The 24813-nt window shown below is 40.5% G+C and overlaps 1 protein-coding gene across 21 annotated transcripts in view; it reads right to left on the bottom strand.

Moving 5' to 3' along the window:
• Positions 1–24813, bottom strand: part of ARVCF (ARVCF delta catenin family member) — a 267046-nt gene that overhangs the window by 40532 nt on the left and 201701 nt on the right. For 11 of the 21 annotated variants that reach the window (XM_040576691.1, XM_040576694.1, XM_040576697.1 and 8 more), the window contains 5 exons: positions 20720–20903; positions 7989–8106; positions 6531–6702; positions 4449–4466; positions 135–206 (listed from right to left, as the gene is read on the bottom strand). In XM_040576691.1, coding sequence (XP_040432625.1) covers positions 135–206; positions 4449–4466; positions 6531–6702; positions 7989–8106; positions 20720–20903 — 564 coding nt within the window. The remainder of the gene's footprint in view (positions 1–134; positions 207–4448; positions 4467–6530; positions 6703–7988; positions 8107–20719; positions 20904–24813) is intronic. The other 10 variants (XM_040576712.1, XM_040576695.1, XM_040576698.1 and 7 more) reach the window with 1 other exon arrangement.

A 24813-nucleotide genomic window follows, 5' to 3' on the forward strand; every position in this document is an offset into this window, starting at 1 on the left:
CTGACACATCTATTATTTCAATTAACTGAATATAAAAGAAAGATCAACCTGATATGCTCATGTCTCAAGTCCCTTTAAGAGCCTCCAGCTCCCATGCTACTTGTTATTTCCAAAAGCACAAACATTAGCATTACCTTTTGCTGTTTCAGACCGCTTAGGCAAATCAAGTGTATCAAAATTCCTGTCCAAATCTCCATTCTTCTTTCCTGTGCAAAAAAAAATCAAGACAACAGATGGTAAAGACTATCAGCATACTGACAGGTAAGTTACTGTCATGCGCATCTATGAGAGAAGATATTGACTCAGAATATAAATCAGACTAATACCAGAATCTGTACATGTGTCACCTGCAATCCAGCTGCATAGCTGTGCTTTTAGCCTGAGCAATTTCAGGACAAAAATCTGTGCAACTTTCAGGTTGATCTGCTAACATGAGAGCACTGGCAATTCAGCGGTCCTTAAGAGTGCTTAAAATCTACAAAAACTGTGCCATTTCTCTTCTTTGCAAAGCTGCAGCCCTCCCTCAGAGGCCCAGGATTTCCTCATTATTCCCACAGAGAACTTTTGACCTGAGGCTTAGCTGAAGAAGAAACAGAGCAGCATAGCAAAACACAACAGGCTTGCTTAGCAGCCTCTGTCCTCACTGTGACTGCCGGGTAGGGAGGCCTAGATTTAACACAGTACAGACAGCAACCAACAACTTAACCTTCAGTTGCCCTTCAATCAATGAAGTGCAATTTTGGCTATTTAGTAGAAACTGATGGAAACAATTTCATATTTTTTGCTAAGAGACAGTTTTAAGCCATTTCATCAGCTTTAATTTGTACAGTCCTTCACAGAAAAGTGGGCTGCCACCAGGACTTGAGTTTTAGGCTAGGAATGCAAGGTTATGTACACAGTTGGGGAGAGAAGTGTTAATTTTCTCTTCCCCCACCAAGGGGACACACTGCCTTTGCTAAGCACACTTGAATGCTGTGGGAGAACCAAGCTCCTTGTGGTTGGAAGTCTTGAGAGCAGATTTTCAAGGAAGTGCAGGAATCCTTATGGCTTCTGAGGACAGCATTGTACAATTTAGCTCTTCCAATTTATTTTAAGGGGAAAATCCAGTCAGTTATTTAGTCCCTTTTGCACAAGAGCAGGGGAAGAAGGTGCAACGATGAGTGATGAAATGAATTCAGAACAACTCAATTTAAGCTTCAAGGGTGGCTTCTGAGCAGGGACCCTACCAGACTGTCACTGGAGGGCTACAGGAAGGGCTAAAAGCTCCACCAGTCGGGACGCTTACAAACAAACAGGAAAACAGTCCTTGGAAAACCTAACATGGAGAGTTACAAGAGACTCGTCTTGACTGGGAATAGGTCACAAAACAGGAAAGGCCAATCCCTGCCCCACTATAGGAGGGAGCTGGCACAGCTTCTGCATGGTGAAGTCAATGGGCTGCTCTACCTTTCTTACTGACAAAAGAACAAACATGCCGTATGGAGTAGAAACTGCTTTTAAATACCAATATGAACACTTAGAAATGACAGTAAGAGGAAAGAAACTAAAACCTGAGGCTAGCAATACATTACAAAAAACAAAACACACCAACACCACCTGTAAATACTAAACAAAACATGTATCTAGAAGTTCTGTTCATCTGAAGTAATTTGGTTAAAGTATGAAAAAGCCCATCTTTCTAGACTGCAGCCCTCCATCTTGCTTTTGTTCCGTGAAAGAACCAGAAACATGTTGCTCAGGGAACCGAATACCAGAAAGAACAAAACGCACAGCGAAGGACACTGCATTTCATAACAACAGCTGAGCCCTGCCGCTGGCTGCAAACCCTTGTTGACCCTCAGACCATGGAGAGGAAAAAGCAGGCCAGAGGGATTAAAAAAGGAGCACAGAAGGAAGGAAGTCAGTGTTTAGGAAAGATTACAGACTTAAAACAGACCAAGAAATGTGACTGCATCTTATCTACAAGTATGACAAACTTTTTTCACATGCCCCCAAATTTCACGTCTCTGGCATTAGCTAGTTACAAACCTCAAAATAACTGCACTGAGAGCCAGACTTGACTCAACTATTCATTTCAGAAGTTTTCCCTATAATTTTAAGATCTGAGTTGGTTATTTTTACCAGCCCTGCAGAACTGAGATGGCGCAGGAAGAGCCAGACTCCTTCTTTAGGGTGCACTGGTCAGTGAGCAGCACTTTTTAAGGGACTGTCCGGGAGAACAGTGCAGGCTGCTACAGCTTTTGAGCTGGCAGCACAGAAGCAGCTGCCTGCTTATTAAGCCATCTTTCACTAAGACAGCACGCTCCACCTGTGTTTCGTGAACTTCATTTCCAGTCTCACAATTTCAGGGCCAGGCTGAATGTACCGGCCTTCTTCTGTGAAACCTTTTCTGGTTTGTCTCACAGCCCCCAGAGGAACTAATCCAGCCCTTGGGCAAAACCACATCTGTTTAAAACAGAAGCTGCCAGCTGTTTATAAATGGAAGAAATTCAGAAGACAGAGTTCTGACCATGGGGATCTCAACTCTACAAACTGTTTAATCAAATTGAACAAAGGCCAGGTTCAGAAATACCTGAAGCACCTCCATTTTCCAGAGCCTTCCTACAGGGAGTGGGTTAGGAGCATGAGGAATAAGCTGTAAGATGATTCCAAAGAAATCCATCTGGAAGACAAAGGTGGCCCAGCTGTGACTTTTCCCATTTAATTTCCGTGAGACCCACAATATTGATTTGGATTTTCTAAAAAGGTGACAGAATTTAGCAATTTCAAGAGCCTATCAATTACACAGCTCTCAGCCATCACCTAGCCTGCCTGATATCACAAGAAAAACAACAGCTTTCCTGCCAGCCACTGGAGCGCTGAACATCTTGCTATCCCTCAAGCCAGCCAGGATCACTAGTGCCCAGGGATGCTTAAATGACCACACTAGCAGTTAAAAATTTGAAAGCACTGGTTTTGGACATCTCAGTTTCTGTTGCTCTATGTGTCTCCCTCCTCCTCAAGTTTTCCTGACCTAGCAACACTAGACAAAAGACGATGCTGTTGGATTACAAACAGAGCTTCGAACTTGGCCAAGAGACAGACAGCCCTGAATGTGCCTGCTGACAGGTCTGTTTTATGAAACCTGGCTGTAGGAATTGGCACTGCAATTGGGTTTGGGAAAACAGCCTGACATGAGACTTGCTTGTACAAGATGCAATTTACAGTCTCTGAAACAGTGTGATTAAAATTCTTTGCCTCTCCCCCCACTACTTCTATGTGAGAAACAACCAAAACATGACCTTTTGCATTTTCATTCTGCCAGTAAGACTCTGAGGTGTGACCCAGTGTTATTAACCACTAATGTTGTTTATGATCTTCCTTAAATGTCGTTCTGTTTTCCTGGATAATCAATACAGCTATTCAGCTAGACCACTCTTGCTGAAGGATTAATTCCCAAACACTTCCTTTCTGGTTAAAGAAAATAAATTAAAAGCAAAGAGATTTGTTCATGACACCAGCACCATCCCCAGCAGTCAATACTGTGCTCGTTAATACACCCACTGAACTGGAAGGCGGTGGAGTAACAGAAAGCAAGGGCTGAGCTCTGCCTTGCCAGCATGCCCACCCTCCACAGGCCTCACCAGTCACAATCAGAAATCAGCATCTCACGGAATGCTAATGAGCACCTTTTGTTGGGGGGAGCAATTTTTTTCAACATTTCTCTTCTGGCTCAGCCCTCCAGACCTCATTGATCTGAAGCAAGTGTCACAGACTGAAAACGAGCCTGTCTTTACCCCCAGATCATTATCAATAACACAGTGCACCATCAATAACTCTGGGGCACTCCACAGGCTAACTGAACTTCCCAGCTGAAGAGGGAGGGAGGGAGGTAAGCTTGTACATTTCAATTGCACTTTCACCCTATTGTGTTAGGATGTGAAACGGAAGGGCGTAGCCCCCAACAATCTACTGGAGGTATCTTCATCTAGCTAGTGTCAATGTCAGTAATAAAGACACAGCAGCCAAGGCACCTGTGCCCAGTCAGACAAAACACCAAGGCTCTCTGAGAATACTCATCCAAGCTGCTTAGTCTTTACAGTTATCACTACCTAGGTGAGTTAGCAAAGCTGTACTTTGACATGACAGGGTTGGGAAGGCAACTTGCACACTTACCTGTGCCCTCCCTCATGGGATTATCAAGCTAGTCACAAATCAATTCTGTTATTGCACTTACACCAGGACTGAATAAAAATGTCTTTTCTATTAGCAATGTGAGAAGACCAAACATAAAATGCTGCCTCGATCAGACAGCGGATTTCCATGCCTGCTGAAATGAACAGGAGGATGCACTGGGGGAGCAGAGAAGGCGAATGAGCAAGACCTTGATGTCAGCTCTTTGCCTTGCATGTAAAAGCAGAACAATGCAGATTATGGTGATGATAAAAAAAAGTATTGCAAAGACTCACCTTGATTGAACCATTCCTCTAATTACCAGAAAAGCAGCAAAAGAAAAACAAAAATTTACAGGAAGGAAGAAAATACAAAGGAGTAGTCACAAAGAGGCAGAATTTTACAGAATAGGTTCAAAGCCTGAGATTTACAAGGAACTTCCTAAAACTAAAACAACCCCAAAACAAACCCACAAAAAAAAAAAAGGATATTCTACTTAATTTCTTTTGTTCCTGCTGAAAAGTCTTTCCCTGTAGATCTTTTTTTTTTCCCCTTCACTTTTCATTACAAAAAAAGTGCTCCAGGAATTGAGGGGACGGTGACTAGCCCTTTGCGGATGTGTTTGAAATGCTATGATCAATGACCATGAAATAAAAAACATGGGAACACTGCAAGATTAAGTGAGCAAGAGAAGGAGGGAATTGAAGTGACCTATTTTGAAGTCCTAGACTGACAAAATTAAGACAGTTTCAGCCTAGGTATTCACATAAATTTAGTAATGGGACAAGGAATTATCTATTTATGACTTTAAAAGTGTATTTACACACAGGGCCAAACCCAGGCTGTCACTGAGTGCCTGAACTGCTTGCTGAAATCTGCAGGTTCATCCACAGTGTCACATGATTTTGAGATCAATTAATCCAAAAAGACACAATCAGATTTTGTGGCTGCTCAACTGAAGCTATCAGGGTGTACAGATGCAGAAAATACAGGAAACTGGCAGCCACTTGACAACGGGCAACCACCGGAGAGCGCTGTCTTTTCAGTCATCAAGAGGATGAGGACAGTTCTCTATCATCACACTACCCTCTTCCACAGTGCACACACACAGCTTTTACGTAAAACAAAAAAAAACTTTAACTGACTGCATTGCTTTCAAGCAGCAAAACAACATGGACAAATGGCAGGAAACTGGTTTGACTCAGCACACATTCAGGGTTTCCAAAGGGTATCACAGTATAGCTTCAGTCAGTCACTGTGAGAACAGGTTGGCGAGGCAGCTAAAATTCTTTTTCCATTTTTTCCCCCAGTCATTAAAACATTCCCCTCAATCCCTCGATCAATGTTTTTGGTTTTTTAGACACATGTTAAATCTCTCTGGTGACAGACTAGTCTGCAATAGCAAGTTCACACTGTGATGACTTTATAACACATATGGAAACAAAACATTTTAATAACATGTACAGGTCACATCAGAGGAAGATTAATGTACAGCACACAGTCCCTCAAGCTCAACCAATTCCTTGTCCACTCTTCAGCATCATAACCTTCCTTAGACCCTTGGCATAAATAGTAAGCCAGGATGTGAGTACACACGAATGCAGAAAATGGAGCCTAGACAAAACTAACTTTGTTATCTCTGAATTCATAAGTCATTTCTCTAAAACAACAAAGAGAGCGCACATCAGTTTCTTTCACGCTCAAACACATTTAAGTGTCTCTTTTTAGAGGGAAGATGGAATGGGGGTTACTGAGACTATTAATCTTCTCTGGTAATGAAACTCATTTGCAACACTCATACCCCAGAGGAAAGAACAGGTCTAGAAGCGACTGACAATTAAAAGCTACAAAATCCTGTTTGCAATTTAAATTATTGAGTGACAAAACTGGGAGGTTGTATGTTTTAGCTGTGGGTGGGAGGCGTCAGCTTTTAGTTTGCATTCAAATGTGGGAGACTGAAGGTGTGGAACAGACGGGAGTACCATGCACAGAGATGAACACATGCTGGCCTGGCTTGCAAGGGCCGTGACACATGCTGTAGAGCCAAGTAAGTGGACTAAGCACAGGTTTGACAGATGCAAGGACACAGACAAGCAGAGGAGAGGCAGAGCACATCCACCGCTGCCCAACAGCAGTGTCTTACAACAGCATGCACCACTTCTATTTAAAGCCAAGCAGAAGGATAGCAATTGTGGAAATACTTCCCAAATACCTAGCAGTATTACAACAAGGGAGATGACCACAAGCCACAGCACTATAGACATGTACTTCCACAAACTGCCTCACTTTAACATGATGAAAGAGCTTTCAAGAGCAGGACTACACAGAAAATTTACCCACAGATCCATTTCCAGTTTTGAGTTCTCTGCAAGACATACCTTTAGCTTTTTTTCCACCAAAACAACCAGCATCATCTTTCTTCTTTTTCTGAGAGCCGCCTGTGCTCGTAGTCTGACTGGCATCTAGTTCTTGATACTTATCAGCTCCGGGGACTTCTTTGTGGACGTGATAGGAAAGATTCCGCATGATGCACACGCAGTTCTCCACGGACTTAAACAAAAAAAAAATTACGTTACAAGTAAGTATTGAACCCTCCTATTTGCAAACTGTTGCATCGCTTAGTGGAAGTGTGTGGAAAGGGGAAAAAAAAAAGAAGCCACCCATACCAGGGAAAGAATGTAGATCAAGGAAATTTTGTCAAAAATACCCTAATTTAAGGTTCTTTCTTGTTCTAAAACCACTTCCTTTCTCCTAAAAGTGAAGTGTTTTATAAATAGTACCCATTCAAAATGAAAACTCTCTAATCAAAAATAGCATCCAATCGTGCATAAAGATGACAAATTCACCAAAAGATCAAACACACAGCAGAAAATGATCATTTAAGGTTCTTATTTTAATACAGTGCTGTAACACTCTTCCAACCTTTACAATCCCCAAGAGACCCTACTTATTAAACTTTCTCTAGGTCAAAACTAAGGGCATGTGAGGATTTCAATGAGAACACTCATTGTTCTGTAGTAATAGCTCATGCATAGCACATCAGGTTCTGACAAGAGCAATGCTCTGTAGGTTGCAATGGAAGCCTCCAGGTGGTTACAAAATCCACTTCCAAAATTATCTGATTAAGTGACAGGGCTTTAGAATTCCCTTGTACAATCCATCACATGGTGGGACTAAAAAACAATAAAATAAAGATGCTTAAAAGCCTCATTGGTGTTATAAAGCGATAGTATGCTCTTCACTTTTTAAACAGGTTAAACCTAAGATATTTCGTATGCATAAAAATATTGTTTTAAATACTATAGGATGAGATGACAATCAGAACAGATGAATCAACATTTGTACCTACAAAAAAAAAGCCACAATGTTTCAGGTCTAAAGACATCTTAATGTCTTAGCACTACATCCTTTTAAGATGGTGTTGAATAAAGTCTTTAAGATGTGAATCAACTCCTTTGCTAACATTGTGCAAAGCACAACACAATGGGACTTGATTCTGATTTGCAAACTGCACTTATGAATGTCAATTAAGTAATGCAGAACAATAGCAATAATGCCAGTTAATGCAGGAACAGAAGACTACTCTTCCCCACCCATCACAGCCACTTGTCTTTGCTCACCTCAACAGCCAGACAAGGCAACACAGCAGCATTGTGCTGATAGCCCATCAGCAGAACCATCGATACCATGACAGAGATGAAAGGAAGGTAATTACTATATTTTCTGAGGCAAGCATAATCATGTTCTGATACTAGCAAATAGAAGTCAGACCCCAGTGCAGCACTTCAGCTTAAATTAATGGAAACATCCATTCAAGTTCTGATACTAAAGTTCACCTTATTGTCCGTATCCTTCTTGCCAACTGCAGATTGTAGGGCATGAAGGAGGGCATCCACCAAGCCGTCACACTCTCTTAGTCTTCTGCGTGCTTCTGCTCCATCTGAACTTACGTTCCTAATAGAAGAGATTTAAAAGAAAATTTAGCCCTCTAACCTTCACCGCAAGGTTGAAGGTGTGTTGATTTATACTACAATTATTAAGAACTCATTATCTCAGATCAACAATTTGGAGGCAAAGAAGCCTGACAAACTATTATACCTCAGTAAAATGCGGGCATCCGCAATGACCCTAATCTGAACGAAAAGGGAAATGCAGTTGCTGAGGTGCCTACACACATTTTTCTGCATTGCTAGTAAGTTCAGCAATGTACCTTGAACTGGACAGTTCTCATAGCAAACAATACCCAATCTAAAAATTTATTTTCAAAGCCAGAACTTTTCATCTGAAAAATACTTTCACCTTTTTAAAAGAAATTACACGTGGAGGCAAAATTACAAGTCAAATGCATAGTCAGGCACAGTTATTACAGTTTACATATGTATTATATATATATTTATATAAAGTTACTTTTTCTGAAGCTGAAGACCACTCAGCAGCAGTATGCTCCAGGCCACAGAAATTGCAAAATGCATTTTGATTTCATGAAAAAAATTAAAAATAGATATTCAAAAAGCTATAGATTATTTAACTATGAACCTGCCATGTTTTTGGGGGGAATGAACTGACAAAACAATTCTCAATAGTGTTCACCGGTAAGCCTACACACAAGTTTTCTCAAAGTTGAAATGCACAAATTTTGACAACACCACAGTCAACACTACAGCTTTCAGGGTCTTTGAGTTCTCAGATCTGTGTAAGGTTCGCTCTCAAAAGCTCAGGACACAGCGATTAACTTCTGCTATCAGGATAATGCAGCCAATTTTTCTTTTTACCTAATTATAGGGACTGCCAATCTCAAAGTCATAAACAAGCCAACCATGGTCCATCCCCCCATCACCCAGGCAAGCTTGTATGTTAATTGCTTAACTAGAAAAAAACATTTTCTCAGAGACCTCTCAAAATCTGAAGACACTTAACTGTGAGCTGGTTGCTCTAACAGCACATTAACTTGCAGTTAAGATCACAGATGAAATACACAGATAAACGAGTCCTTTCCCTAAAACCTAACGCAGTCTCGCCTCTAACAATGGCTGATACAGGACATGTAAAGTGGATATTAACATATAATTCCACAGGATATATGGAAGAGAATTCTACATGCTGTGTTCTCATCTTCTGTTGTACTAATCCTTTAATATCTAAAGCCCAAACGTGAACTTTAATGTAAAGTTTTTATGAAAATGAAATTTGAATTAGAATTCTGAGATACCTTTCAGGTATTATGATAATAAACGACAGATGCTCCACCTCCAAGTACATTTATTAGAAGTGAAACATTACCTACTAAGCTTGAGGGTGGCAGAAACGCACTAAAAATGGTCCATGTCGAGCTGTGTATCACATTTCTTATTCACTCGTTAAGTCTTAGAAATAGCAAACTAAAATACATGAGAAACACTCTCAAATTTCAAGAAATAAATAAATCAAATCTTGCAAAAAATATTCCTTAACATCTTTCTTGCCCTCAAGGCCGATACACAAGAGATTCTTTTTTTCATTTGTGCTCCCACACATTTAACAACGTTTGTTTTATGGCTTCGGTTATTGACTGCATCACAGGATTTTTTTATCCTGCTGTCTTACTTCTTGATCTGTTATAGGATTAATATTAAGGTAGACATGGATAAGATCGTAATTGAAAGAGATATTATAAAGTGCATCAATAAGTGTGGCTTGCTAACCTCACCTTCTTGCTGTATCTTCAACTATAGAAGAACTTAATGAAAATTAATGCCTCAAGAAAAGATTCCCACGTATATCAGACATAAATGAGCATGAAAATTCTGCAGGATCAAATTAATAGCTAATTAATACTGTGTATAAGCTACCCAGGCATCAAACTTAGCAGTTTTAATGTTGCAACTAATACACTGGAAAACATCCGTGTGAGCATCTCGTGCAGAAACATCAGCTCTACAAACACCTGACGCTCCTGGGATTTTGCTAGTCCTCCTTGGGTGACAAGATTCCTGCAGCCCATGGGATTTACCTAACATGGAACAACAAAACCCATTTCCTTGTCTGTAACCATAACCCAGACATACCGGAGAGCTCAGCCCACATCCTTCACACAGAGAAGTCTGGGCAACACAGATCTCAGAGAGACTACGTCTAGGGAGATTGGTCCTGCCTGGCAAAACGTGCTCTTTCTGCTGCTCTGACACTGCACCAGGCAGCAAAGAGCTCCCCGTTCCCAAGGGAATACTTGCATTTCAGATACATGCACAAGTACACCAAACATCTGTAAGCACCAAGGAAAGGTGGGCTTTGAGTGAGCTGTCATCTGGCAGTCCCTGGAGAAGAGCTCCCGGGGTTGGAGTCCATCATCTGGAACAACCTTGGAAAGCTGGTTAAGCTGAGGCTACGAGCCCCTGCTGAACTCAGCAAAATGGCCAACGGGTCCTGCAACCCAGAAAAACGCCAGTTTGCATTTCTGCCTCGGGGTGTTAATACTACAGTCTGCCTCCTTGATGATCACCTGGTCATCATCGGTCAAATTCACACCTTGGGCATTCAGGAGGGACTGCAGTGCGCAGGCAGAAGCGATAACCTGGGCAAGAGCTAGTGCTGGAAGGCCTGTGATGTTCTGCAGGCTGCTCGTTAAAAAGGACACCATCAGCTCCTGCAAATAAACAGCTAAAAACAAAGCGTACTCGACAAAGGAGGCACCTGGAAAAGCAGGCACCTAGGCAAAAAAAAAAAAAAAAAAAGAACTCAGACTAGATTGCCTGATGGTCTCTTTTAGCCTTCAAAATTAATGAATCCCCTCATAGTCTTGGGTGGAACATTCACCTCTGGTGTACCATACAGTCTGCTTCTCTTTGTCCCCAGGAGAGGCCTCCCCTGCTTTCCCTAACACCCACTTCTGAATACTTTTCCAAGGGTCCATTACATGAAAAATATACTTTAAAAACAAGAAGAGTATCTTTCTCACATCGTATTGCAAAGGGTAACAGAAAGCTGCCTAGTGTGTTTGCCACAAATATATACAATACACTCAAAAAAAGCAATTCCAGGAGCAAGAAATGAAATTACTGTCTGTATTAGTCAATATGTAGGATGGAAACCAACTCTATGAGTGATTTTATGTGAAGCAGCAAGGCACACATCTCATCCAAAGATTTGAAAACCGCAGCCTTTAGCTGGGCAGAGTACCCTGGATTCTTCCTCGAATTCTTGCAGTCCAGCCTGTAGGCAGGACTAGTGAAAGAAGATTTGCAAGGATGTTTAAATATATGCTTTCCCTGGGAAAACAAAACAGAGGGCTAAGTAAACGTTAAATAAAAGCAAATACCTACCAGCATGGAAACACTTCAGACTAGGAATCCAGTCTGTTGGCATTAAAGATTTCAGAAAATGGTGGGGAGCGTGTGAGAAATCTGTTCATACTTTAGATAAAGTTATCATTAGCACCAAATAGTCTTCTTAATGACATGCAAGTCTGAATGTAACATTTACATTCACAGAACAGGCAGCATGCATCACCTCTAGGATAGGTGAGCCGTTACTACGGTCAACGCTACACACCAAAATTATCCTCAAGAGAGAAGATTTAAAAGTAATTAAATGCATGGCACTTAATTTGCAAGATTTCAATGCAAATCATGTAGCAATGCCCCCACTGTGCTTTCTCTAACAATGCAAAAGCTGAGAGCTTGTGTTTTTGGTTTTGCGTGTGTTCTGATTTGTTTGTTTTTTTAAACACAGAGAAACTTGAAAATATAAGCACCAGGGAGACATTATTTCTTTGAACACTTAAACTTCTATTTCCCAGACTATTGCTATGTCTGCCACCTGGCTAGAAAGGGCCATCAGCTGTTATCCTACCGTGCTGCAGATAAAGCCGAAAGCCAGAGGTTAGAGCATTACCATCCCACTTCGGTTCTCTGGACGTAAAAAGCACTTTATTTAGAGACCCAGCTGGGGACAAAGGCAATAGGCTGGGGACTATGGGGACTGTCTTTTTTTTTTTTTTTTTTTTTTAATATAAACAGCTGAAATGGAATTTTTTTAGATACGTTTCTAGTAAGATTTTCAGCTCTCTCTGGAAGAAGCACGGATAAGCTGAAGCTGGTTCAGTGAAAAGCTCTTTTCAACAGCCTCTTTGTGCATACCACAGGGTCCAAATACGTTTCACTACTTTTTCACAACCTTCCAATAGTGATTTTTGTATTGCCAAGCCAAGAACGAACATTGGCTCCTATATAGACCATCTCAGCACTGGTGAAGAAGGTAAAGAAGGCGAACCCCTGTGATCATTGAAAGCAAGAGAGCTCCAAAGCACTGGGGTTTCCTGGCAGGTTTAATGGGAGGCACTTCACCATGGAGCTGAGCTGGCAGACAGCACACACACCTTGGTAAACCTCGACTACCACTACCACTTCGGCTTCCCTGACCAGGCACTGAGTTTTCTACTTCATCTGATAAGATACTGTACGGTTTACCCAAGTTTAATTTAAATATTTTAGCTGTTAATATCCCACCTACTCTGACAGTCAAAACCCTTGCTATAAAAGCACTCTTCTGCACTCATGCTTTGCTTCATTATTAAGAAATTTTTATTTGGATGTCAGCCGAAGGAGATCGATAAGTAACAGCTGCAGCACACATACTCTATTTCCTAGTGCATTTCTAGGTACTGAATGTCCCGAAGGACGAATATAGAGCAGTTTAAAATCATTCCATCATTTCATGCAGAAATTCAATGAATTCCATACTTGAGTTCACATGAAATACCAAAAAGTTTTATTGCTATTAAGTTCATTGTTCTGAAAATAAGAGAGAAAAAGCAAAAAGCTGCCTGTGACATGAAGATAGCCTGATCCAGGCCACACTGGTAAAAGAGACCTATACAACACAACAGAGTTTGGCAGCAGGCAGCTGAATCAGAAATCAAGCAAAGCAGATGAAAAGTCAAGCAAAGCCAAAGTCCACATGAAATGAGCAGAAAAGAAAGGGGAGCTCTGCTGATGGTGATGCTTGGTAGAGAGCAGCTGTTCAGCTGAGAAAAGGTGCATCAGATCCGGGCAGGTGATCTCACTGGAGATTCCTGCTCCATTTAAGTATCCACTTACCGGCCAGACCCAAGAAAGAAGCAGAGCAGCTCTGACTGCCTTGCATCTAAGCCCCTTCCAGATACTTAAATAAAGGGATTGGTTTTGTTTAATGGTCCAAATGCCTACAAGAGGACATAATATAAGCCACCCCTGAAAACGGTCTTCACGAGTTTAGCCTGTGCTCCAGGAAAACACTTCTGTGGAGCAGTGCATCTGTAAGGCATGCTGGCACATCTCAGGATCACATCAGGATTGTTTCTAAGATCCCCCTGCAATAAGCCAGGGCTCAACAGCCAGCAGCAAAGTTTAACAAGATACAGACGTGAATTCCATCCTTTGTTATTTGTGGCTTTCTACATCCAAAATACCATGTAATGCCTTTTTAGTAAAATGCTGACTGGTTACCTCCTGCATGACCTACTTGGAGGGCCTTAGTTTGCTCTCCTATAACACAAAGCCATGCAGAAACGCAATAGACAAGAATTCCACAATACCCAGCAGCTACTTGGCTTTCAAATAATTTCAGTCTTTGCTTGGAGGAAAGGCTGAGAGGCTTTGCCTGCTTTATCACATATTCTCACAGCAATGTGAAAAGAATCTCAAAAATACAAAAATAAGGTAGTAGTTATCTAATAGAGGATCACAGCTCACATGCCTTCCAAAGCAAACTATGTCCATTACACGCAGCACGCTTTGTTTTGATCTCACTCTTCATCCTACCACAGCAACAGACATTTTTGTCAATTGCCTTCATTGATAGCCCAGGTGGAAGGGACCTACATTTTTTCCTAAGGAATGACAGAAGGCAATAAGCAAGTGCACAACTTTACAATTATACTTCAGATTTGATTGTAAAGCATTAAGGTTGCTTGTAACTAGGTTATGTCTCTGCTGCTAAAATCTATGCATAATTTATTTATATTACAAGCTAAACATCAGGAACTGTCAGGAAGAACCCTAACGGCTCCTTACTAGCACGAATTAAACGCTCTGCTCATCATATAAGCCCCAGGACAGCCATATGCTGTGATCCTGCACAGTTTCAGTAAGCTAATTAAGAAACTGCCTTCACTCACTCCTCTGTATTGAGAGGTGTGGGTTTTTAATTTGAGTTGTTTTTTTCCAGCCTGGGTTGGGCAGATAAGCTTCTCCCTCTTCTGTGCTGCAAAATCAAGACTCACAGGCAAATTTTTGCTCCATTTTTATCTTTCTAAAACTATTCTTTTGCTAAACGTCCAGTTCAAAAGTACCTATGACACAGCAAAACACAGTATCGTTAGCTCTGGCTTCTGGAGGAACAGCCTTCCAAAGGCTGTACCCACACGTGAAGAAGATACCAGTGCAACAGCCCCAGGCACGGCAGGTGGGCGGACAGAGACGAGGCAGCATCTGCCCTCATCTCCTCCTGGTGAGCTCTGTACCAAGTCCTGTTCAGACCTTCTTGGTTAAATGACTGCTGTACAACAGCATAGAAAAGGATTACTTGAACTACGATAGGCAGGCACACTAATTAAGAGGAAAAGTAAACCAAATGATTTTGTCAAACTATCTTTTCTAGGGTGGGGAGGAAACACAGCTGCTCCAAGAAGACCCTTTGTGCAGCGTGACAGGGCTCCGTAAAAATGCTGGACTAGGTAAGCTCGATTACCAATTTGCTACTGTCCCAAAGATAAAACTAAAAGCCAGCACTTGAACACTCCCATTTAGTACCCTCTCAGTCCTGCCTTGCTGCAGTCACCAAAGTTCCCCTGACAGGGAGGGCAGCTCAGCCAGTGGCACTGCGGTAGCATCACCTGAGCTTCACCTCCTGTGCCCTACTTGTAACCAGGCCGTGCTTCCAGGCCGAGGATTTGCGCTTAGGTGCCTCCTTTCTTCAGTCACTCGCAGATCACAGCTACCTCAAGCAGATGCGAGTGCAGGTAGGACAAATATTATGTGACTGTCACCATATCCTGCATCACAGCAGCAGGATTTAAATGTGGATAGAACTTGAAGGTAATTCACTTCAAAAGCTCTAATTCCCAGGCACTTTTCTTCAGAGGAAAGCTATACATTAATCATTAAGAAGAAAGAAGGGCATAACCATCTGCTTTTGACATGGCCTTTCTTGCCTCAAATTCAGCATGCAGAGGCATGAGGAACCCTGACTGAGACAATGAGGGGAAGCAAGCCCCAAGCCTTGAAGGCCTCCTGCATCCTGGCTGCAAACAGCACCAGAAACACAAGGGCCTTAGCACTGGCCCGTGCTCCAGCAGCACTACTAGATCCCACAGATTGCTCTGACTGGAGGCATGGTGACTTTAAGGAGAACAGAATGCAATATAAGGGGATTCTCATTCCCCACCCAACTAAGATAACAGTTTTGAAAAAATAAATAATACTAATAAAAAATAATAAGCTTCTACGTAAAGCATTCGTCCTCTTAGACATCTACTAGTAAATATCAAGCAACACAGAAACACAAGCAGCCAAAGTCCAAGCCCACTTTCTGTTCGCAGTCCCTGTGAATTTTCCAAAAAAAAATCCAAGAGGGACTGCAGGAGTAGAGATGGGAAGAAAGAAATGGGAACACCACTGTCACCAAGAGCTATTCAGTCCTCTCCCAGGTACAAAGGGAGAACTCTTCTCTTAAAACAAGACCACAGACTTGGTTTGACAAATCCTAATTACCTCTGCGTGTCTTACAAGTAGACGCACATGCTCCAGTGTGTATTGGAGGTGTGTGCACATATCTATTTGCAAGTATATACAGAAATTGCAGCTTGAGGAACGAGCCCATTACCATTAAGCAGTGTTACTTACATATGACAGAAGCACAGTAAATTATATCTGCAGGACAAGATGTATGTGCACGTACACTGATGCTCTCTGTCCTCTTCAGAAAAAGGTTTAAAACATGCTCATATAAAAACTCTATTTGGCACATCCTACTTATTAATGATTTACTATCAAGCTTCTGTGGTCCAATTTCCTCTGAAGTAAAATAAAAGTAACAGGAGCCTGCACACACTTATACATCATTTTCCACACTAGAAAAATATATTTGTTTTGGCTCTGAATCTACTGAGTCCTTATCTCATGTCATCAAACGTTGCGTCACACTTACCATAATTCTCAGGTTTTGATTTTACAGGACAGCACTCTTAATTTATACCTCCAGGAGGTGTCTATTCCCAGTTCTTGTCGCTTGGACCAACCACTGCACAATACTTGAACTACTGGCATTTACCATCTTCATGGGAAGGTAAGACAGAGGTGCAAATGTCAAGACAGGAAAAGTGAAGATGAAAGACTGAATTCCAGATCCACTCAGGCACTCAGGAATCCAAATCTCACCCAAATCAAAAGAAAGCAGGGCTATTAAAAATTAACCACAGAAAGATTTATACAATTAATCTTGCCTGAAGTTATGTCAGAACAGTAGCAGAACAGCAATTAAATTCATGCTTCTCAAGTCCCTTGTCACAGCTTTAGCCACCAGGTCATCCCTTCTCTTCTCAGGAGCTGATGTTGGGCAAGCTGTTATGTGCAATTTCGATCTGAAGGATGCATGTTTTTAGCAGAAGTCAAGTGGGTGCAGTTTGTTTATGTTTGTACACCCACGGCCAGGTCTCTGAACCTTGAAGCTATTTGTGAATGTGAATTTCTGTGTACTTGGAGAATTGTCAAGAAATGCTGCAAGTACAGATGGTACCCTGGAAAAAAGGGGCACTTTGCATCTGTTTACTATGCAAATAAATTCATCTAACATTTTTTGACAGCAGGTCAGTTTAGAACAGGAATCAGGCTAAAAAGTTGGCAATTTAGAAACCGAGTTCTACTCTGTCCTCTAAAAAGTGAAAAAATCCAAGAGAGAATTAAAAGTAATTAGGCAGAAAACAGCAATTAAGCTCAGAATGAATTTAATTTTTAAACCATTAATCCTTGCTGGTTCTGGAAAACTGAGAATCATGGTGGATATCTACACAGAAAACAAAAATGGTGATGTGACTGCAGCAGTGCTCTCTGACCCACAGAGCAGCACTCCCACACTGAAGCAGGGAGAAGTACCCTGGAAGAAACCAGAACTGGATGGAAGTGAGTTAGCCTCACCCCCAGCACTCTCACAAGCAATTCACCTCATTCTCTCCTCCTAAAGCACCTTTATGTCTTGGGGAGAGTTCTAGGAAGGATCACAAAATGACCTTGTTAAAAATGCACCAAATCATCATATTAAACTGGTGGAGAGTACAATTAAAAAGTGAATGCTTCTGGATTGCAAACCCCAATAGGGACTTAGGGGCTTAAAGACAAAAAGACAGTAACTGAAAAGACATTCTCTGCATACCTAAAAGAATAAAATACAAAGACACGAAACTTGTATTCCAAGTAAGATAAAGGAAAACCTGTGAATACTTGATGATTTTTCTATCAAATATCTTCCTTACTTCTTCTCCTCAAGTCCTACTTTTCTAAAACCAAAACTCCACTTGATTTCAATAAATTAATCTGTGGGGTGTTTTTTTTTTTAAGTTTGTTTTTTCTTTATTGCTCCCTTCCAAATTTCCTACCTACCTATTTCTCTCAACAGCTTCAGAAGAATATAAAAATATCTTTATTTTATAAAATTACATGCAACGTATCATCTATCACAAGACACATGACCATTTTAAGAAGTAAAGTGATTATGTGCTTTGCAGATCCATTCATCAAGGTATTGTAGACAAACTAGGACTGGAAAGGAAAATGGGATAGATCAAGATTCTATGAAGAAGCAAGGACAAATTAATTTTTTCTTGGAAAAAAATCCTTGTTTTCAATTGTTTTGAAATAAGTGTTTCCAAGACTCCATATTATCAAAGAAGAGACCTAGATGAAGAACAAAGTAAAGATCAGAAAGCAGTGTAAAAAAAAAAAAAAGCAGCAGTTCATGCTGAGAGTCAATGAGTTTGAAATCAACTCGCCCACATTTGTTGACAAACTTCATTATAGTTACTGCAAACAAGATACTGAAATGAAAGCAGTCCTGCATGTGTAACGCCTGTCTTGTGCTTGGATATCCAAACTGCAAAGACATCTGAAAACTCAGAAGTTCCAAAAGAACTGACAGCATCTTTGAAGACAACATAGCACACATTTTTGGATTGATTCCAAAGGGGACAAAGGAGGCTGGCACAGCATCAAGAGGACTAACCTCCCAATTAAATATCAAATTAGTACACAGTTTGTAGTTTGCAGTAAGCTCCATTCATGGAAAATTGAATTTCTGGGACCTGCTACTGTGTGAAAAAGAGAAGAGTAGGCAAAGGATTTTTTTAAACACTGATGTCTGTTAGACAGATGGCTGCAAACATTTCTTCTCTACTGGCGTTAACTGTCTTACCTGAAGGGTGCTTTTAAGGATGAGCTGCAGAGGATTTCAACAAACAACAGAAAAATATTTCCAACAGAAATAATGATAATTACTTTTGATATGTTTTTTTTAACCCTAGACTTGGAAATGCTCCGCAAAAGATATGTAGTATCACCTACCTTGCAACACTAAGGGCAGCTTGTATCTCTCCTACTTCTGCATCTCTGCTGTCCTAGACTGGTTTTAACTCACTTTCTCTTACAGAGAGGAGACAGAAAAGGCAACTCTCCCCCTCCCTACACAAGGGGTTGCTCCCTCCTCAGCATAGCAAAGACATGAGTAAAATACCTTTTACAGATTACCTTTTCCTGATGATCTGCCAACACATTTCCATTTACCCTAAGCAGCCACTTTCAGGCACGAAATCACCTTGCCCCACACATGACTGAATGAAGCTCCGAATTTTCCGCAACATGCTTAGTCCCCTATGACTAAGACAGCAGAGACTACAGACATCTTCCCTCTTAACAACAGAAGCAGTCTCACTGTTCTCTAACTGCTGTCTTGATGCTTTTGAAGTGACTTTTTTTTTTAAAAAAAAAACAGGACACTTGAATTATCAAAAGTGGAATTCTCTAACTAGCATATCTCAGTACTGCTGTTCTCTGCATCCCTCTTCATTAGCCTTTGGAAAATAAAATGGCCGAGTGGTATGTGCTATTTTCATGTCCTGTAAAGCCAATGCCTTTCTTCATTAAAAAGTTTCCCGGAATTTAGAAGTTTGAGTGGATTAGGGCACTGTACAGACTAATAAAAATTTATGATGCGGATTAGGTTAGTCTGCTAATGATCAATTTATTGTCTACACTTCTTTGAGAATCTCACATCCATTCAGATAAACCTTTTATCCCCCAGCACGACTAATTTTCTCCTGTGGAACACCATTAGAAAATGGGACACTAGTAAGGAAAAACCTATGATGTCTGGAGCCTACTTAAAGGACCTTAGTCTCCAGTGGGACTGCAAATAATTTCAGTAATGGGCCCTTTCAGAACAGTTTTCATTACGTCCTTCATTTGTGATGTTACTCAGGGGAATAGTTAACTGCAATTTAGAGACCACAAGCCCAAGAAACAGAAATGAACCAACTTCAGAAGAAGCATTAATCAGTAGAAGTCTGACAGAAGTATACTTCAGAGCAACAGAAGGAACAATGCCAAATATTTATTAGCTTCATTCAAACTAATTGACTTCTTCGTGAAGCTGAAGAATCTAACAGGACATCTCCACTATTTTATCTCAGAGACAAGCAAAGTGAAAGAGTCAGTATTTAGGGCACATGGCTCTTCAGGTTTTTCTGACTTTACCTGATCCCAGCTTCTAGCACGTATCATCTGACTCTTGAGGTGCCCTCAAATTCAAATACCATTTCTAACCATAAAAAAATCCTTTTCAATGAATACCAGTAATATTAGAAATGTTCAGTAGTTTAGGTTCTTAACTGATTTCCCATAGGTCCTCAACCACTTGAGCTTAAAATAGGAGCATATCAGTAACTTCCACAAAAGCATCTGTGGCTAAAATTGGATGGATGTTTCAGGCTAGGTATATTTCCATGAAATCAGTTTCCTAGCACCTGCAAAAAATGCCTTTTGATAGCAAGAAGCCCAAGAACAGGAAGGGAACTGTTTGAAAACATGCCTTTAAAATAAATAAAAACTGCACCATTGGGGGAAGCAAACAACATACTCAAAATTTATAGAAACATCCCACTAATCACAGCACAGTAGATAAATGAAAGCATGATTCGTGGTACTTATGGCACAGGTTGCATTGGAAGATGCTTATTCTGTACTCAGTTTGGCAGCTAACCTCTTAACCGGGTCACTCCCCATTGCATTATACACCTCACTACAGAGAACCACTCTGCAAAACCTGCCTAAATCACCTACTCTTCATACAGACCTCACTGGACAGACCTACATTGACAAGGTTCTACAACAAGAAACTATGGCACACTAAGTACCTCCAGCATTGCTATCGTGGCCGTTGAAATGGGGAGCTCCTTGCAAAAACAGAAGATATATGATACTTGATTTTAAATCAAAAGAATTCTAAGAGAATCCTAAACACAGGATGTGGTGAACAACAGATGGAATATTTCCCAGTTCTGCCTTACCGTAAACAACCAGAAGTGTTCTTGAAGACAGTCGTCCACTCAGCATCGCGAGGCTTCGAGTCCTCGTTCGGCTCACTCTCCCAGCCCGAGTGGGGTATAATCACCTCGTTGGTGAGCGTCTGCAGGCCGTGGTTGATGATGACCATCTTCAGGGGCTCGTAGGAAGACAAGTTCCATAGGGTGCCTTCAGGAGAAACAGGGATAATAAAACAAATAACAAGAGAATAACAACTATTTTTAACTCTAGCTTAAACAGAATCATGAGAAGGTTAAATCACAAAACTAAGTGATCACTTGATGAGAGGCCAGACTACACAGACAGCTCAGGGAAAAGTCCACAGTTGTTGCAATGGAAGCATTTCCAAAGACACGGAATCACTTTTATCAAGATACGGATAATGTTGAAGTCATTAAGTTGTACAACAGAGTACATACACGTGATGTGGAGATTAACAGGATATTTCTACTATATACAAATGTTGATGTTGTTACACTATCAAGCCCAGCTATGCCTCAAAAAGCAAAATTCATCCAGTGAAGCAGACAAGTATATTAAGCAAGCCTTAAAAACAGGGCTGAATTTATGAAGGATTATTGATCTTATGCTTATCCTCTGCACCAGACAGTATTTCACACAAGACTCCTCTGTTATTTACTTTCACATTCTGCTGTCACAGACAATATCTGTGTTCAAATCACAGTGCTATAAGCATACGATTCCTTGAAGAAGCTGCAAACCTTCTTCTCAGTCTTTCCATTTTAACCTCGCTTATGAGCTAAAATAGACAGATGTCAAGTATCAAAATAACAGAACAACCTCACAACTGTACAAATACCTGGTCTTAGATACATGATACAACTTTCCATCAGACCTGTAACACTGTCCTGGTAGTTACTGCTTATGAAGTTTGGACTAAAACAGGACATTTGCTTCAGGGAGAATTTCTGCATAGGCCCAACCCGGTAAGGTTTAAGAACAGTCAGTAACTGCACTTGGAGGGAGCTAAATGCACATTTTTGACCTCCAAGGAGAAGTGTGATGATGCGCCAAACTTCAGATAGACTGCATGGAAAACCAAGATTACCCAGAAGTCAAAGGAAATCTTTTTTAAGTGAATTCGTGCATGTTACAGGGAAAGTTGTAGATATTTGCCTCTTAGCCATATTTGAAACAAAACACAAAAGAAAAACAAAGGTGCAACCTTCTGTTTCAGTCCCTTTCAACCACTTCAAGTTTTAAAACCTTGAAGCTTCAAAAATGCCTGGAAAAAAAACGTTGGATCTGTTACTTTTGTTCAATAACCCCATTGCCTCACTGAGCCCTGCCAGCCACCACAAGGCACCGGCGGGCAGAAGAGCACCACGGCCGCCTCTGGAGGCGACAAGGCGGCTGCCCCGTGGGAACTCTCCTAGCACCGGAGCTCTCACAGCTACAAGCTGGAAGCACCAAACGCCCAATGTCCTATTTTAATATCAGAGCATTACCCATATAGGGTCACGGCAAGCACCGTGTGGGAAAAGGAATTTTATCTGCATGTGAGCAGTGAGTGGCACTTACATGATAACCTCAAAGGCTGGTGCTTAGCAAAGCCTTGGAAGTCTAACACTGGGCTGTCTCCTATTCCCAGTGGGCTTTACAAAAGCCAGGCATCTGTTCAGACTTTGGAAACTACAAAATTTCAGAGGCAGACAACAGAGTGAATGCCATAACGTTTCTTTACTTTCAGACTTTGAAAAAAAAAGACAAAAACACAAAAATACTTTTTTCTTTTTTAACCTTGCCATTCGTACATATGCTGAGATTTCATAACTCTTCTTTAAGCTATCCAACTAGACAGTATAGGTGAAGTGTAAATTAATTTTCTCTTTGTACCCTTTATAATAATTACCCTTTGTCATTGTGAAACATGACAGACAATAAAAAATAAACAAACAAAACTAAGCTGGAAATACTAATTGGTCCCAACTTGTTGTGGAAGACCGTCTATAATTTTTGTAACAAATTGGTCTAAGAAACAAATGTAAGTCAATATTTATAATAAGGCTATAAAACCTGACATGTAAGTTATCAGATTAATTTTAAATACTTCACTAGACAGTCTTTCTTTAGTCACTGTACAACAATTCCTTAAGCATATCAGACTCGCTGACGTAGAAATAATAACTACAATCAGATCCCTAAATGCATTGCTGGCTCAGTACTTCTGAAATTCAGATGCAAAATCAGAACATCTAGCACTGAACTAGACGGATAAATCCCAGAAAATTATACAGTATAAGTCAGGGCTCCTCCACAGGAACATGGATGAAGCATTTGCTATTTGCAAAGCTCAAAAAGAAAAAAAAAGGCAGGAGAAGAGAAACTGAGGAACCTCACATGGTGTTTGTAAGGAGCCTGCATTTCTGTCCTTTTGAAATTGAAGATATTTCAACTGGAAACAGTGTCAAGATTAAAAGTCATCTGTATGTGGGAAAGTTAAGTTTTAAAATCTGACAGCCCTTTGTACATGCATTTCGGGAAGGAGCTCTTACATGTTTCTTCTGCACCTGAAATGAGATTCTGCCTTTTCCTCGTTCCTGGAGGACTGACAAAATGTGTTGTCTGTGTTATGAAACTACAAAGGCAAATTTCAGTGCTTAAAAACAATCAGGCAGATAAATACTTAAAAAGACAAAAATACCTACAAAATTTCCAAGAGCTTTAAATATTAAAGAACTATCCAAAAGTTTTCCAGTGCTTAAATCTTTTGCTTGTTTTCCGACTTGAAGATTTGCGTCTAGATTCAACCTTCAACCCAAATCTGCAAAATAAAATAATCTCCTCCAAACTCCCTTTCTTCCATGTTCTCATTCACCAGGAGTTATTTCAAGAGACTAAATCCAGCTGGGCTTAGTATTTTCACTGGGTTGCAGAACTGAAGCATCGCAATCCTGTCAATCTACACCACACAAGTGAACCCCACCGATGCCCGCGCCTAACAAAAGGATCTCCTGTACATACTCACCCTGAATTTTTAATAAAAGACTGAATACAATTTATGCAATAAACCATTCAGAAGCAAACACATTTTGACTGTCAATCTCCCTGCCCTCAAGTGGCTACAAGACAGCAGGGATTGACATTAAACAGAATGCCTTTCCTCCATCTCCTCCGAAGAAACAAAAAACAGTTTGCAAGCTTTTCAGTTTCTCACCCACCTCTCAAATGTTTCACAGAAAACACTAACAAACTAAGAATAAAAAGTGTCTTCTTAAGAAAAATATACAGCAGAAAGCTCTTCAAATTACTCAAAAAATGTCAAAGCGCTTATATTTATAATGTCCTCCTTGACGCATGGGGAAAACCAAAGGAATTTGGCTGTTGAACAGCATTCAGTGAAGAAAAACGCACAGCAGCTCTTCACAGAAAGATAGCCCAAGATAAACAGTGATGATGGAGTCCTGTGGTTCCAGGGGCAGGGAGGAAAAAAAAAAAAATCAGATTCAAGCTTGACTTTATGGGGAAAGTAGTCCACAATAGGAGATAAAGATAATAAAAAGCAATAATACATTTTTATTATTCAAAGTTATGAAACAAAGAGATCTAAATCCCAGCATCCTTTCAGCTCTTGAGGAAACGAAACACATGGTGGAACTATAGACAGTGACAGCCACATAAACTCCAAAAAAAAAAGTGAAAAAATTCTTATCAGACTGTAGGTTTCAGCAGTGTAAGGAAATCTGAGTAAAAAAATCCCTGTAAATTTGACATTCATCTTGTAAAAATCACCACCTGCCTCTATTAGCATAACACACTAATGATCCAACAAGCTAGAAACACCGTTTTTAAAACTCTAATTTTAATCTATTCAAACGAATAGCACTCAAGAGAAATTAAGTCGCTAACACAGCAGCAGAAGGGAAATGAAGTTATCTAAATTTTCCATATGCTTTCACAAGTATTTGCCTTTTTGACCAGAGGTTGAATGAATTTTAGGACTTGACAAAGAGCTATTGCTTTTCAGAAGATGATCACAATCATGATCAACTCTATTTTATTCATAAGCACTATTTGCAATGTACTTATATAGTTCTAACTGTAATCATTACCTTAC

This window comes from Cygnus olor, chromosome 17 (assembly GCF_009769625.2).
Source record: "Cygnus olor isolate bCygOlo1 chromosome 17, bCygOlo1.pri.v2, whole genome shotgun sequence".
Classification (NCBI taxonomy): Eukaryota; Metazoa; Chordata; class Aves; order Anseriformes; family Anatidae; genus Cygnus; species Cygnus olor.